The sequence below is a fragment of the Apium graveolens genome, chromosome 6 (genome assembly GCF_009905375.1).
Source record: "Apium graveolens cultivar Ventura chromosome 6, ASM990537v1, whole genome shotgun sequence".
Taxonomy (NCBI): Eukaryota; Viridiplantae; Streptophyta; class Magnoliopsida; order Apiales; family Apiaceae; genus Apium; species Apium graveolens.
In genome coordinates, this window is record NC_133652.1 from 2119812 (window position 1) to 2136957 (window position 17146).

At 29.0% G+C, this 17146-nt stretch overlaps 1 protein-coding gene across 1 annotated transcript; it reads right to left on the minus strand.

Annotated features, from left to right (window-relative positions):
* Positions 1–221: 221 nt before the first annotated feature.
* On the minus strand, positions 222–2691 carry LOC141667818 (putative pectate lyase 18). Its single transcript, XM_074474446.1, has 4 exons — positions 2477–2691; positions 1478–2218; positions 1258–1396; positions 222–766 (listed from the first exon to the last, which is right to left on the minus strand). Exons 1-4 carry the CDS (start codon positions 2587–2589, stop codon positions 545–547), a joined length of 1215 nt encoding a protein of 404 aa, XP_074330547.1. The 5' UTR covers positions 2590–2691; the 3' UTR covers positions 222–544.
* Positions 2692–17146: the final 14455 nt, after the last annotated feature.

The window sequence follows — 17146 nt, forward strand, 5'->3', positions numbered from 1 at the left end:
GCTAATTTTGTGTCAGGTTAAAATTACCTAAAATTCTTTTCAATCGACCGGGTCTATTTCGGGTCATTCTCGAATTTTGTCTAAATTAATCGAGTTGCAAGTGTCGTCAGGTTCAGTTCTTTGATATTGTCAACCAACAAAGAGTATAACAAAACGCCAAAAGGTATATTTGATAAAACGAACGTACTCACTTGTCACGTTTAAAACGGATTCTGAGAACAAAGATAAATATATAAAGTGTGTATATACCATATCAAGAATTCTGCAAGAACTCTCAATCTGTATCAGGCTCTACAAACCAAAACATTAAAAAAAACAAAAAAAAAACTAAAAGAAAAGCAGTTGAGGAAAACAAGAGGCACATAAAGTAAATATCCAGGCAGTAGTACTTGGACTACTTGTGCTCTACTAGTTCATCCTCTTTAGTTAAACAAGCTTTGTTTAGGTATAGGCAAGCAAATCAAACTTCAAACAGTATTACAGACTTCAATAAATTAATAAGCATATAGAAGTCTTTTAAGTTGGTAATTAGCTCCTTGATTAGCTAGCATCTTGAACCCTTCTTGCAGTTAAGTGAACCTGAAGCACCTGTAAGCTGACCAACTAGAGTTGATGGCCTTGCTCCTAAGCTTGAAGCTCTCGAGTAACTCGAAGAAGCTCCGGCTCCTGATGGCTTAAAAAATGCACCATTCAACATCAAATCCCCTTCTGATCTCCAGTTCCAGTTCTTCCATTCACTCTCAGGTGCATCCTCGTGCTTCGTCACCTGCACGGATTTTAATCTAACCGTCAAACTTTAAAATCGCATTTTCCTCGTAAATTTTCCCTTAAAAAGCAAAAAAAACGAAAAGTCTAGACTTTCTGATGAATTTTGAATTGAAGTACACTAGTTTGTTAAGCAATTTACGCTAATTTCATCGTAAATTAACCATATAAAAGCAAAAAAAAAACGGACAATCTAGACTTTTCGATGAATTTTGAATTGAAGTACACTAGCCTGTTAAGCAACTTAAGCTAGTTTCATCGTAAATTAACCGTATAAAAGCAAAAACATAAAATCAAACAGTCTAGACTTTTCGAACAACCTTCAATTAAAGTACATTGGTTCGTTACACAATTTATGCTAACACGTTGGTAATTCATAAGTATTATCATACGTCATGGTATCAGGGCTCGGGTGGTATCAGAGCTCGGGTTGACGAATACGGCACCTTTAACACACTCAAATGGATTAAAAGTAAAAAAAAAGGGTCAAACCTCTTTGCTAAATCTTCGGTCAGGTGCAAGAAATCTATTGCCTTGACTGTTAATAGTAGGTGAAGCACTACCTCCAATTGCATACATTTCCCAATGGGTGTAGTCATTGTTCACCACATGGAAATACCCATGTCTACATCTGCAAGAATCAGGATATATTTACACTTTACACATTAGTGATCAAAATGTAACACAACATTTATCAAGAATATATCAATACCTAGGCATTCTTTGTACAAGCCCTTCTCCAAAGTGATTAAAAGCAATTGTAACTTGCATGTTCTTATCTTGACTATAAGAATCACTATGCCCTAACAACATCACCTTATCATGATGAGTCATAAAATTGTTCGAAATTGTAATAGCCGTTGATCCCATTATAGCATCAATCAGCCCATCTTCGCAATTCGACAACGAGCAATGATCAACCCACACGTGGCTTCCCCCGAATATCGACACGCCATCACCGTCCGATATCGTCCTCCACCCGAAATGCCGTGGGGAGCTCCGCACCATAGCGTTTCCGCCTTGCTTACAGTCGTGAATATTGATTCCGTGAATAATAATATTTGTCACGTATTGGATAGTTATGCATGGACCACCAGCAATGTGTACACTAGCTCCCCTGCCATCGATTGTTTTGAAAGAATTCATAATTAATTCTTCTTTTAATTTTATAACCATGTCACGTTGGAAGATGATCCATAATGGCTCATCTTGAATCACCGCATGCCTCAGGGTTCCCGGCTTAGGTGTAACCGGATCGTCGTCACCGGAGTCGGTGACGACGTAAATTTTACCGTCTTTTCCTCCAACGGCATTTTTCCCGAATCCAATCGCGCAATCCGCTAGACGCTGGCGGTTCTTCTCCCAATTAGGGTCGCACCGCCAGCAGTCGTCTATGGGATTACCTGTCCCGCAAGACAAAAATCCCAAGTTCCTCCTAGAATCGTTAATATTCCTGCATTCAACAAAAATATAATTAAATCTCATATATCAACAAAAAACGAGTCATAACAAAGACTCTGCACCTATAAATCAAGAATGTAACACATTATTTATCACAAACAAAAACTAAAGCAAGTCCTAACAAACAGGGTGCACCTATAAATCAAGAATGTGCACGTATCAGCTTACTCTACTCAAAACAAGTGTTTCATCGTTCGAGTGACAAATGTACGTATTTAAATTTCTGTAACTAACCGGAAATGTAGCATACCTATTTACTTCATGTACTACTAAATCAGGGTCTTGATGTGAGGAGGAGGAAATGAGAATTTGAACAAAGAGGAGAGAGAAGAAAAGGAGAATGTTAGTGGTTGCCATTGCCATAGCTTGCTTGCCTCTTTCACTTTTTTCTTGAAAGAGGTACTAGTAAAAAGGTCTCTAGAGAGAGAGCAAGAAAATGTGAACAAGGTGTGAGTGTCAAGAGAGGAAAGAGAGGTGGGTTTATAAAGAAGAAAAACTAAGAGCGGGATGAAATGGTGTGATTAAACTAAACATGTGGGCTCCAGTTGTGCTCTGTGATTACTGAAATTGAATGTAATTATCAAGTTAGTTTAGTCTGTTAAACAAAGATTAGTCTTTATGTACAAGGCCATATCATTTTCTGAAACATTTAAGAACATGCCCCAGCAAAACTTCTCATATGTTTGTTACTCAGGTGTGATATTTGTATGTTTTCCTAACCTATGTTCCATTGCTTTTCTGTTTGCCACGTTTGTAGGTAGACTTGATTCTAAATATGTTCCGGATTAATAATCTAATTTGTATTGATTTAGGCGATATTTACTGGATTTTTTTGGTTGATTGTTTTATATTTGAATTTGTAGTGCTTATACAAATAATAGCGGCATGGAGTTGTACATATTATAAAGAAATGAGGAATCGGAATTTATGCAAGAAGAGTCCCAAATTTTATAACAAATGATTTGACATACACGTGTAAGGTTTTGATTTGGGACGCATATATATGCATGCGTGGTCTATATTATTATTAGAAAACTTAGAAGCTACAAATTTGACACATCAATATTTTGGAAAAATATTTGGGGTCTTTAGAGCAAGTCCAAAAATGTCCTAACACCTTATAAATATAATAAATAATGGTGTCCTAGTAATTTAGGACATTAGTTTGATATATCAGTTTCAACAATTTGCCTTATAGTTATGTCTTATTATTAAAATAGTAATATATTTGAATTAAAACTGGAGGGAAGAGTAAAGATGAGAGGGGAGAGATAGAGAAGTGTAAAAAAAGAGGAAAACAAATTTTTTATTGGTAAAAATGAAATAGGGCATGTATTGTGTTGTCCTAAAAATAAGGCACTTTAAAGATATCCGGGCATTTTAAGTAATGTTTAGAACACTGTTGGAGCTCTGGTTTTATCAATTTTCCTAAATTTTGATTTAGGACATGTTTTAAGACATCTTTTAGACTCTCTCTTAGCATTTTCTATGCAAGAAACTCAACGAATTTGGAGGTCAAGTGATTAACATAAAGAATTTATCTCTTGTTGTTCGAATTCTAAATTCGATTCATAATTGTTTCAAAATTTATAATAAGTACGAATTAGAAAAGTTGTGCAAATCAAAATGGAGCATAGGATTCGAACTTGTGGTTGGATCTTCTCAATAACGTAACCAAATTATTTACAAGTTACGTAGTAGTTACCGCTATATAATTATTAAAATATCAAATTTATCACGATTAATTCAATATCTCAAATTAACCTTTTTCACGTAAAATTGCTAATTTTTAATTATAAAATTTGAGATGTCACTATTTAATGATCGCCGAGAATAAATGAATTTGAGGCCTGACAACTTAAAAAATGCTAATTTTAGACGCGAATTTATCAGTGATAAATTTAAAATTTTATCAACTATATACTAATCAATATATTGGCCAACTTTAATTACATTTCTTTCAAACGGGACAACAAGTCACGGAACATACTTGATCGATGAATTGAGGATCAATTAAAGTGTCGTTTGGTTCAAAACGTTGTATCAGGTTAGAAATCAGAAATTGGATTAGAGTGATATAAATATCAGGTATTATATCTGATATCATGTGTTTGGTTGAGTACTTGAATGAATATTTTTAATTTAAATATGATAAGTCAATAATTCTATTTTAATTAAATATATTAATTTTATTATTATTTTAATATATTTTATTTAGGTATGGGTATAATAAACTCATATTTAGAGATTTGAGAAATGAGTATGAATTTTTTTTTAACCAAATATCAAATATAAGATTAAAATGATTAAAACCCATATCTCGTTCCAAGATTTGGCGAATTATTGTTCCTTAATCCCCGCCACATTCCCGCATAGCATACGCAAGTAAACGAAAATTTGTTGAGTTGAATTTTCTTTATTCTATGTCCATTGTCCAAATATGAAGCCATCATTCTCATCTGAAAACATGAAAATATATACCGCAAAGCGCAAATGTCGCCGCAAGAACACAAAAACCCTTCAACCAGTTGCATGCAAAGCTGATGACATGGCTTTATAGCAAAACTTGTAAAGGTTACACTTGTCTATGTCATTAACACGTGGCCCGCCATAAATGTTACTCCCTTCGTCCCGTTATACGTTTCCTATTTTAACTTCTGACACTATTTATGATAAGCGATTGACTATTAATTTACGTCTAATCTATAAAATCAAATATAGGTATACGTGATCTTGTTGAATTCGTATTTATAAGTATTTTAATATAATAAAGTTTTTATATTTAATATTAGTACAAAATTAAAGATATTACTCCCTATGTTCCTCACATTTCTTTACACTTTCCTTTTTGGGATGTCTCATCCAATTGTTTACATTTCAAAAATTTTCATAAATAGTAAAGTTTTTATTATTTTTAAAATAACTACATCCACTACTTCTCTCCGCTGTACCCACTTTATATATATAATATTAATCAGTCCCACTATTTTACCCACTTTTTTAACTTTCATCCACTATTTTATCATTTTTCTTAAACTCCGTGTCCAAACCAAATGTAAACATCTAGGAGGGACGGAGGGAGTAACAATCAAAAGAGTACATTGATAAACGTGTCAAACACAAATAGGAAATATTTGGAGGGACATGGGGATTTCCAGTTTAGTTATTTTGCTGACTGGGACGGGACATCCTCAAGCCATGTTAAACAGGTTGCTACTGACGCTTCAGTTTTCGAGGACGCCTGAAAATTCAGAACCTCCACAACCACCGTATACGTGGGCCCCATCTTAAAATCCACGTGGCAGCCGATAACTCAAGTGCACATGCACAAAGATTATTAAAAATAGTTGTACACATACAGCTTCGTTATCGAATCAGACTTTTGTCCATTTACGACATCACTTGCATGTGATGGTAGAAGAAAATATGCTAATTCTAACTATTTAATTGCCCAAAAAGTCTATTTCTTCATCCTCTTTTTTGTTTTTTTTTATTGGCTGGCGAATATGTGTTAGTTGAATAATTTTCTGCTCAATCTCCCATCCTAACTTAGTTAAAAACAATTTTTATGGGTGAATCCCGTGTCCCATAAATTTAAAGTACTTCGTAATTTTTATTCATTATATAAGTCACTTTAACTCGGCTAATTTCGGTTAAGTCGCGTTAGAATTTAGATCTTGCTGGACTTTCGTCTAACATCGGCTAATTTCGGTTAAGTCGCGTTAGAATTTAGATTTTATTGGACTTTCGTCTAACATCTTAAAATTTTAGACCGGTTGATTTCTTAACATGGTATTAGAACCAGATTTTTTTTTTAATTTAGCTCGATTCGTTTAGAAGTGATCAAGTCTAGTACTTAAGTTTGACCGATTTTTAAATATATATATATTTTTAACTGAATTCAATTTAACATTTCGATATATTTAACTAAGGTCTACTGAATAAATTTATTGATTAAATTAAATTTAAATTGGTCGTATTTTGCCACATTAGAGTTTTCACTTCAAATTTCAAAATTTTGCAGAATTTTGAAAATCGCACCCATAAACACTAAATTTGATAAAAAAAACAATCGTACAAAAATCTCTCCAGAAAATCAATGCAACCTTAAGCAGGGCGAGATGCAATCGAATATAAATATTTAATCACGAGAAAATTTGACAAAATTAGGTCGAATCAAAAAAAACTTTAAATATCAAAAGTTTGTAGAGCAATTTGCAACTAATTGTATCAAATTTTTCGAATTAGTACTCCCTCTCCCATTCAATTTTATACATTATTTTTTGGCACACTTTTCAATACTCGTTTAAAATATAACTCCATAATATTTTTTAAAAAAAAATTCTGAATAAAAATTTCATGTTTAAACTTTTATTCAAAAAAAATTGAAACAAATATTATAAAACCATACTTTATATATATTTTATAAAAATTTCGAAATACGTACAAATAGTAAAAGAATATAAATAAACGGGATGGAGGTAGTAACGTTTAGCAGCCGCATAAATGGAAACAAAGGGCGTACATAAATTATTTAGGAAGCAAGTGATCTTTTGTGGAATTTTATAAGCGTATAGCAAAGTATGTCGTGTACTACTTATTAAGCATGTTGATAAACATGCATGCGTGTATGTATATTAACATGAGAAGCACATAAAATGCATTCGAATTCTAATAATTACAACCAATCATTTATGTCATGGTGTTTTCTGTTTCGTTGTAACTTTGTATAATTAATTAATATTAATAAACTATCTTCAGTTAAGTTCGATGGAGTTCTTCGTATTTGTGAAGTCCTATTGTCCATCTACATTTTGCAATTAAAATATTACGTAAAACATTCTAGAACATTTTATGTTGTGAATCATCTTACACACATCAGTATTTTAATGAAAGTTATGCAAAACATATTTAATTTATGAGTAAAAAATTGCAAAATATATTATTTTACAAAACGTGTTTAGCTTCCAGAACATACATATTTACATTGCAGAATATATATGTTCTATTTATAAAATTTATGAGATTTGCATGATTTTTATTTGAATAATGATGTTTGTGTAAAATTATTAGTCCAGTAGTACGTTCTACAATATTTTAAATAGTATTTTAATTGCAGAACGCAGGGAAACTCCATACTCTGCGAAAGACTCCACATAACTTAACTCAACTATCTTTGTATAAAAATACTTATAACAACATGCATGCGTGTACTTATAGAGATGGTGGGAATATGGAACATGCCTTTTAAAAGAGAAACACAATTCATAAACTTCTTCAAAAATGCTGGACAGTAGGGAATAGGAATTAGCCGGACTAGATATCATTCGAAAAAATTAAATAATATATTTAGATGTTAAGATTTGTACATATTTTATCGGTTTATGTTCATATTATGAATTTTATTTGTATTTGTTTAAAACAGAGTTCTCGTAAAAGTCAACTTATATTCATAAAATGTGTTTTATTATCCAACACATCTTATTTAACACACGGTTCAAAAATTTTATTTCTGATTATACAAATATTGGTGTGACGATTCTGTAGCAGTGTGTTAAATCAAATGTTCGTAAGGGGTGCAAGTATCGGAACCCTTTACGTAAATACTGTTCTGTTTCTCGCTTGTTCACATTTTGATACGCTATTTTTGCGACCTAGCCAAAAGAAGAACACTGGGCCAACGAAGTGTTGGTGCATTGGTTCAGCTTTTGTACCCCTCGCGGGAGGTCAGAAATTCGATCTCTGACGTGTGCGTGTGTTATCAATTAGAAAAAGGACTGGATTTTTTTTTGCGAAAATCTTAAAAGGCCGTCTAGTTATCTATTCTTGTTCCAAAAGCTGAGCACTAAGGCCGTGTTTTGGTGTTAAGGCCCATCACGCGTGGTCCAGGATCAGAGTTAAAAGCCCCTAGTATTTTGGTGTTGAAACTAGCTGAATCACAAGTAAGAATACTAGCATTTGGCTTATTTGCGGGGCGGATATAGGAATTTTTATTTATACAAATTTTGAGAGAACATTTTTATATATTTTAAAATAACACATCTTTTCCTAATTTCGTTTATAAGACAGGGTAAAATAGAAATTTCAGTTTAAAATATAGTGTTTATTTCAAAAGTTTATAGTTCCACTATTTTTAAAAAAATATATATTTAAACAATAATTTTAATCGTATAATTATATTTAATATTAAATTTGGTGAATCACTTTTTTTTATTTGACGTTATTATTATTTTAGGTAGTATTTAAGAGGGGAGAATTCTTTAAAATTACAGTTTGCATTGGTGTTCTTCAAAACCTGATAAAAATAACACCTCTTTTCCTAATTTCGTTTATAAGACAGGGTAAAATAGAAATTTCAGCTTAAAATAACTATAAATTATAACTATAAATATAAATTTAATTATATTTTATAATGAAATTATTATTTTACCCCTTGTTATTTTGGTTGTAATTGTCAAGAGAGTACGTGTTGCATACGAATTGAAAATAATAGATTGTATATTGCAATTTCTTAAAATAAATATACAATATTAAATTTAGGACAAAGTTAAGGGATGTAAAATGTAACTAGCATAACAACCCGTGCCTCGCACGGGACATTTTCTAGAATTTACTTATGCATCATATAATTATAATGTTTTAGTTTTTTTTTATTTGTAAATATTTTAAAATGTCTAACGTATATCAAATACAAGTTAATTTTTTATAAATGTGTATTATTTTCATACAAAACATTACCAAAGTACATAACGTTTCAAATATAGCTCATTAAGCAACATATATATATATATATTCTTGTTTGTATTGTATAATTTGTATTTAATGAATGAATATAAAAAGGGTAGTCAGTGTACGTTTAAAACGAAATGATTAAACTTAATCTATAGAATGTCATTAGTATGTTTACAAAGAAAAAACTAAAAATATACATATATGTCGTATACACAATTGACAAAAAAAAATGAATTTTATTTAAATAAACTATATGTAGTGGGCTATATTATTACCGAATTCATTACTAACTTACAATTAACTTACTTAATTTAAAAAGATAAAAAATACAGAACTGAAGTCAAAATGACTTGCAATCATAATATACAATAATATAAAATTTACACTACTGTTAATTGATTTTAATGAAAAATGTTAGTTTTTAAAATTCAACATATGTATTTATGGAAAAATGTTAGTTTTTTATTTACACTATTGTTAACAAAGTAAGATTAAGTTATATGTGTGTGTGTCAACATGTAAATTATCGTATATTACATTTCTTAGTAAATTACGATGGTTTTAATTATTTATATGCTAAATATATGATTTGGGTACATGTATAATCATTATTAACATATAGTGAGATAATTGATTACTTAAATAACATGAATTATTCAAAAATTAAAATTATGTAATAAATAGATTGCAATAATATATATATGGTATTCACATTATTACTCACAAACAATCCATATCTATTTTTTACGCAATCGAGTATCAATCATGGTTATAACTTAAAAATAAATTATATATTGTAAAGACTTATTATTGATATTCATGATTTTTTTTCAAGAATTCGAAGGAAAAATTGTAATCATATCGTTATTTAAAATATTTTTAAGTTTCTTTCATTACGATACTATTCTCCTAAAATTAAATATTTCTCAATTCGATAAAGTTTTATAAATATCAATTGAACTGGTTAATTCATTCAAATCATTGAAAAATATATATTTTTTCTTTAAATAGCATAAAATGCATTTAATCAAATGCTACAATATATTTAAAATTATTCAAAATATTTGTACAATATTATCTTGATCAATGAATATTGTTTATCTAAAAGAATTCTTTTTAAAAGCTAGTTTTTTTTAAAATAAAAAATAAAAAATAAATCGATTTAATATATCATTGTAGTTTTAACAAATCTCGTGAGATCTCATATCAAATTTCGAATATTTTTAAAATCGGGACAAGTCTCAAAAACAATAATGTGCTACCGGTGAATTTAGTAATTTTAATACAAATAATCAATTGACTTGATCCTATAAAGACCTCAAACACATTAATTTATATTAACATAAGATATTAAAAACTTTCACATTATTGATAAGATATTCTCGCCGAGCTTGTAATTTAAATTTACTAAACGTAGAATGTGACGATGTCTTTCGGTTGGATCATGTAGTCAGATTTCGAGTATATTTTGAATAATGAGCCAAGTTCTGATCTCAAATTCCAAATAAAATAAAATGCATTGACTCATTATAATTCGAACTTATGTAAACATGTAATACCAATAAAGATTAATTATATATAAGCGATTTTATTTTCAATATTTTATTTAAAAATTATATATGTACATTTTAATTACTTTTTATAATAAAAAATATGTTAAAAATATATGAGATATATTTTCAAACTAAAAAATGATTAATAAATAAGATAATAATCAATTTATGTACTATGTCTAACTTTATATGTGGAATTCAATTTTTTAAAATTAACTGTACAAATATTCAAGTAATTAACTTTTTTTCCGGAATTCAAGTAACTATCCTAAAAGCTAAATAAAATATTCACTTAGCACACTTACGTATTATGTGTATGATAAAAAGCACATGTAACAATATGGTGTAGTCATAATATAAAATCAAAGTTGATTTTAATGAAAAATGTTAGTTTTTGAAATTTAACGTATGTATGTTTGGAAAAATTATAGTTTTTTTACACGGTTCTTAACAAAATAAGATTAAGTTATATGTGTCTATGTTAGCATTTGAATTATCGTATATTACATTTCTTACGAAATTACGATAGTTTCAATTATTTATATGCTAAATATCTGATTTATGTACATCTATAATCATTATTAATATCTAGCGAGACAATTGATTACCTAAATAACATGTATTTATAATTATTCAAAAATTAATATTATGTAATAAATAAATTGCAATAATTTATATATGGTATTCTCATTATCACCGACAAACAATCCATATATGTTTTTTACGCGACCGATTATCAATCATGTAACATAAAAATAAATTATATATTGTAAGACTTGTTATTGAGGTTCATGATTTGTTTCAAGAATTTGAAGAAAAATTGTAATTATATTGTTATTTAAAATATTTTTAAGTTTTTTCATTACAACTCTAATATTTCTTCAAATAATAATTTGATAATATTGTATACTATTCTCCTAAAATTAAATATTTTTCAATTCGATAAAGTTTTATAAATATTAGTTGAACCAGTTAATTACTTCAAATTATTGAACAATATATATTTTTTAAATAGTATAAAATGTATTGAATCAAATGCTACAATATAGTTTAGATATAACTTTTATTTGAATAATTCAAAATATTAAAATAATTCAAAATATTTGTACAATATTATCTTGATCAATAAATATTGTTTATCAAAAAGAATTCTTTTTAAAATGCTAGTTTTTTTAAGTGAAAAATGATAAATAAATCGATTTAATCTATCATCGTAGTTTTAACAAATCTCGTGAAATCTCATATCAAATTTCAAATATCTTTAAAATCGGGACAAGTCCCAAAACACATCAATTTATATTAATATAAGATATCAAAAAAAATTACATTATTGGTAAGATATTTTAGTCGAACTTGTAATTTAAATTTACTAAACGTAGAATGTGTCAATATTTTTCGGCTAGTCATTTAGTCAAATTTCGAGTATTTTTTGAACAATGGACCAAATTCTGATTTCAAATTCAAGATAAACTAAAATTCATTGATTCATTATAATTCGAACTTATTTAAATATTTAATACCAATCTAGATTATTAATATATAGGCGATTCTATTTTCAATATTTTCTTTAAAAATTATATATGTCCATTTTAATTCTTTTTTATAATAAAAATATGTTAAAAATATATGAGATAAATTTTCATACTAAAAAATAATAATAAATAAGATAATAATCCATTTATGTACTATGCCTAACTTTATATCTGGAATTCAGTTCTTTAAAATTAATTGTACAAATATTCAAGTAACTATCATTTTTTTTGCGAAATTCAAGTAGTTATCTTTAAAGTTAAATAAAATATTACTTTAGCACACTTACATATTATGTGTATGATAAATAACTGATATGACAATATGGTGTAGTGGTACGTGATTGTATAAAAAAATGAAGCAACTCGAGTTCGATTCCCACCAAACACAACTTTTATATAAATATTAAAAAAAAAGGTAGTTTAGTTTTTTCAATGAGACTTTTTAATCTCAAAATATTATCTACTTGTTGTGCTATTATATATAGAAGAGAACATCTCGTATTTTCATTAACTTCTTCAATTGTATGGCACATGTAAACTTCATTTGAAACTTGACTAATCTTATCGAAGCTTAAAGCATCTCCAATGAGTTACAATTCTTAACTAAAAATGTGTCAAAGATAGCATAAATAAAAAATCATCGAGATTGTATAAAAATTAATCCTTTCCAATGGTACATTTCTCTTAGCTAAAATGTTATCCAACCTCCCTATATTGACTATATTCGTCAAACATGTACAGATTTATAGTTAAATTACACATAATCTATTTATCATATCGAAATAATGCATTATATTTATAATAACTTAAAATGATAAAAATATATTATTTTTGAAATATAACCAATCATTATAGCCAACTCTATCAAAATATATCAGTTAATAGGTTCGACAAATTTTACATAATCACTATTTTATATAATTTTAACCAACCACTTTAACCAACACACATATGGAGATGCTCCCAGTCAAGTTTTTAATCTCAATGCGTGAAACTTTTTAATCTTGTGCAATTTGCTTTAGGAAAAAAAGTTAAACGGTTAAAAGTTAAATTGATATCTATTTAGAAACCGGAGTATATTGGCGAGTTGTCTATATCAACCGAAAAATCAAGATTTCTAACTAGCAATGTAAGGATAAACGGTGAAAAAATTGTACAAAAATATATTAAAAACGGATATAATTACAGTTTGCATCCGAAATTTTGCGCAAAAAATAAATTTGTAGCAGAAATTATGAAAGAGGTGCAATTTATCTTTTCCAAATTTCCGATACATATATATTTTCTCCTGAAGTTACAGGGCCCGTTTGAGTTTCTTAAAAAACCTACTCCCTCCATCTCATTAGAATGTTTACGTTACTATTCGGCACGCATTTCGAACTCCCTTCTGATCCATTCATTTTCACAAGCAGGGGGACCCGGAGATATTCAGATTCAATAATATTAGTAGTGGAACTTTCTGATTCCCCCATTTTTTGGACAGAATAAAAAAAATTTCTATAAAATATAATTTCATAATGTTTTTTTTTAAAAAAATTGAATAAAAGTTAAAATATAAAACTTTTATTAAAAAAAAATTTAAAAAAAAATTATGAAACTATATTTTAAACGATTATTGAAAAGCGTGCCGAAAAGTAACGTAAACAATCCAGTGAGACTTAGGGAGTAACTTATTACTTAAAGTTGAAAAATATCATATAAATTTATTGAAAATTGTAACATGGGTGTTTGGATAATTTTACTTATAAATTGTAAATTATTACTTATAAGTGATTTTGACGTTTGGATAATTTTACTTAAGTAAGTTGAATATAAGTTGTTGATGTGGTTTGGTAAACGATAACTTATAAGTTATAATATTTTTTAAAAAACCAAAATTTTAACATATTAAATTCAAACATAAATATAAAATTCAAAAGACAAAATTTTAAAGAAAAATATTGAAATAGAAATTACTCAAAACGGAAAAAATGTGAGTAAAAATTACAACATTTACCTAATATGAGAAGCAATTTCATCATGTCTTGAAATCCACATATTATCAGGGTCACCCTTTATTTCGATGTTTGCATTCCTATTATTTTTTGTCGTGGTAGATTTTTCAAGAATGTAACTTTTATTTTCAGCAGTTTGAAACACACTATCTTCAATATTTGACTTCCGAATATAATTGTGAACCCTCATTGTAGCTAAAACGATGTCGGTTTGCGTATCTATCGAATATGCTGGCATATTTGCTAAAATAGCAAATATAGCTTTCTAAACTCCAAATGTTCGTTCAATGATCATTCGACACGAAAAATGAAGATGATTAAATTTTTCTTTTACATTTTGAGGTGCACGTGCGGTGCCATTACTCCTACGAAAGTCTTGAATGTGATATTTTATGCTCGAACCTTTGTACGGAGCCATATTTCTTTTTTTGTATGGATAGCCTGCATCTATAAGATAACATTTATTTCCAGTTGGATGTGAAAAATTAAGTTATGCTCTAGATTTAGCCTCTGTTAAAATGCGAATGTCATGTGCGCCGCCTTTCCATCATGCCCAGGCAAAAGTAAAACACATGTTAAAATCACACAACACGATAATATTTTGTGTTGCATATCATTTACGACCAAAATCAGGTGTACGCTCTGATTCATGTATCCGACATTTAATACGTGTGCCATCAATAACTCCAATAACATCTTGCATTTGAAATTAAAAATATTTACCTCAATAGTTTTACATACATAAATAATAATGTACATGTACTTATCAACTTACTTTGAAATGTGAATAATATTGACGGTGTTGAGGTTTATGATATTCGGCTCTAGTATTATAATTTAATGCAGAAATTATAACATATTTCGTCATTCTACATATTGCTTCCAAAACAGAATGAAAAATGCCGACTAATTGTCTCACCTGAGTGATTAAACATTTCTTGCATCAAACGATTTCTTGTCCCATGCTCGTATGCAGTCATTCCACGTGTCAGTACCAATCCCTACTTTTGAACTAAATTGTGACACAGTGATTTAAATGCAGACTTAGTCATACGAAAATATTGATAACATCGAGTTTCGTTACCATATAATATTTCGTTTATTAATTTATTTCCTGTGTGAATTGATGTACGACATGGTTATTCGTGTATAAACGTGTTATAGTAATAGACCAAAGTAAACAGAAGTACCTACAACCTTCCATTCTTGTAAATTCTTGTTTGTTCAAAGTTCCTCCTACCTTGTTACCCTTTACGACCTCAGAAACACAATACTCACAGAAGATGGCATGCAACTTGTCGATCCACTTAGCGTATCTAGATCTAGAAGACGCTTCTCGACCATCGTCAAACAATTGAGGAAAAATACAGATGAACAATCGATAATATGAAGGTTCCGGAGAAGAGAGACGAAAGAAAGATGAGTGAAATAATTTACGGATAAAAGGCTGTTAGGGTTAGTGGACAATGGGAGATGAGAGAAACAACAAATATGAGCTTCCTGAATTATCTTGAAACGGGGGCTGAAAACGAGATTATATCGTTCAACCCACTTTCAAAATTTTATCATATTTCAGACTGAATGATCATTCTCACTTGTTTGCCAAACATTACGCCCAAAACGATATTGATCTTTCGGTCCATAGATGACAAAAATCCGTGGTGCGAGACTAGCACATAAATTGACACAATTTTTGTGAACAAATTTTTGAAAAAAAATATATTAAAAAAAGGAGGAGGGTACATGATTTTACCCCTTTCTTTTTGGGGCTAAACAAGTAGACTTAAAGTAGGCCAATGACCCCTTGATACATTGTGAAGTACACCCCATACCTGGACCCTGACATGAAACAACATTTACTGTGTAGAGTCAGCTGAGCTACTTGTGAGTCCTATTTTGTATAAAAAGTTACTAGACCACTACCCTGGCCTAAAGTCTACCTACACACGTGCTTCTGTGCCCTCTCACTCCATTTTATATTTTTATATTATAATAACCGAGTAAAATAATGTTTGAGATATTCATCAATTTTATGCAATTGTTTAATTCACAAACTTTGTTAACACACGGGGAGGAGCGGTCATGGATTTAGATTCGGCAATTTCGTGCCCCATACGAAAACGATATAAAGTAACGGATTTAATTTGACATTTTTGGTACACAAACTTAAAAGTAAACGGATGAACTTAGTATCGGTCTTGGGTTTACACTTAGATATATGACACGAAAGAAAAATATACGAATAAATAAATATTGAAATAAATTTTATTAAAATTATATGAATACATATATCTTATAATAATATTTTACATATAATATTTACAGAAAATAGATATAAAATATATTCAAATTTAAATTTCAGAAGAGTTGACTGCACTTGAATCATTATGACTTACTGACTTAAAACTCAATTAGTAAAAAGTTAATATTTAAATATATATTTTATATATGTTTATTTTTATTATTAATTTTAAATTACACGAAACACGATATGAAATGTACACGAAATGAATCCACACGAATACGAAACGAAATAAATCCTTAACGATTGGGGTTTAGATTAGACATTTATGACACGAAACACGAAACTATACGAAACGACGAATTATCAGCTTTACATGGATCTATTTCTGACTGTGGTAAAATCGGGAATTGAATTATAAATTTATCGGAAAATCAGATATTAATGTGAAGAAATATCCGAAATAATAAATTGGATATGTCTTAATACTAAAATAAAATTGAATATATTAGTCTTATTTTCTATAAAATAAACAACTCAAACTAATACATAAATTAATCAAATTTCAAAAATCACTCAGCCAAATACACTTTACGAATTAATCAACGATTTTTCAAAAAAATCAAGAATTTTTAGAATACGGTTTTTCGAAGTATTAATGATTATCCCTTCACCAAACGATGACAAAAATAATTTAGGATATCTTATTTAATGAAAAATCTAAAAAAAATATGTTTAATTCACATTATCGAAATATTTAAAATCAAGAACCAGATGGAAACATAACGTGAACGCCAAAGAAACGATAAAGCCGACATTCTTTAGTATTTCATCCACCCTTGCTCCGTCACCATTCAATTGCTTTTT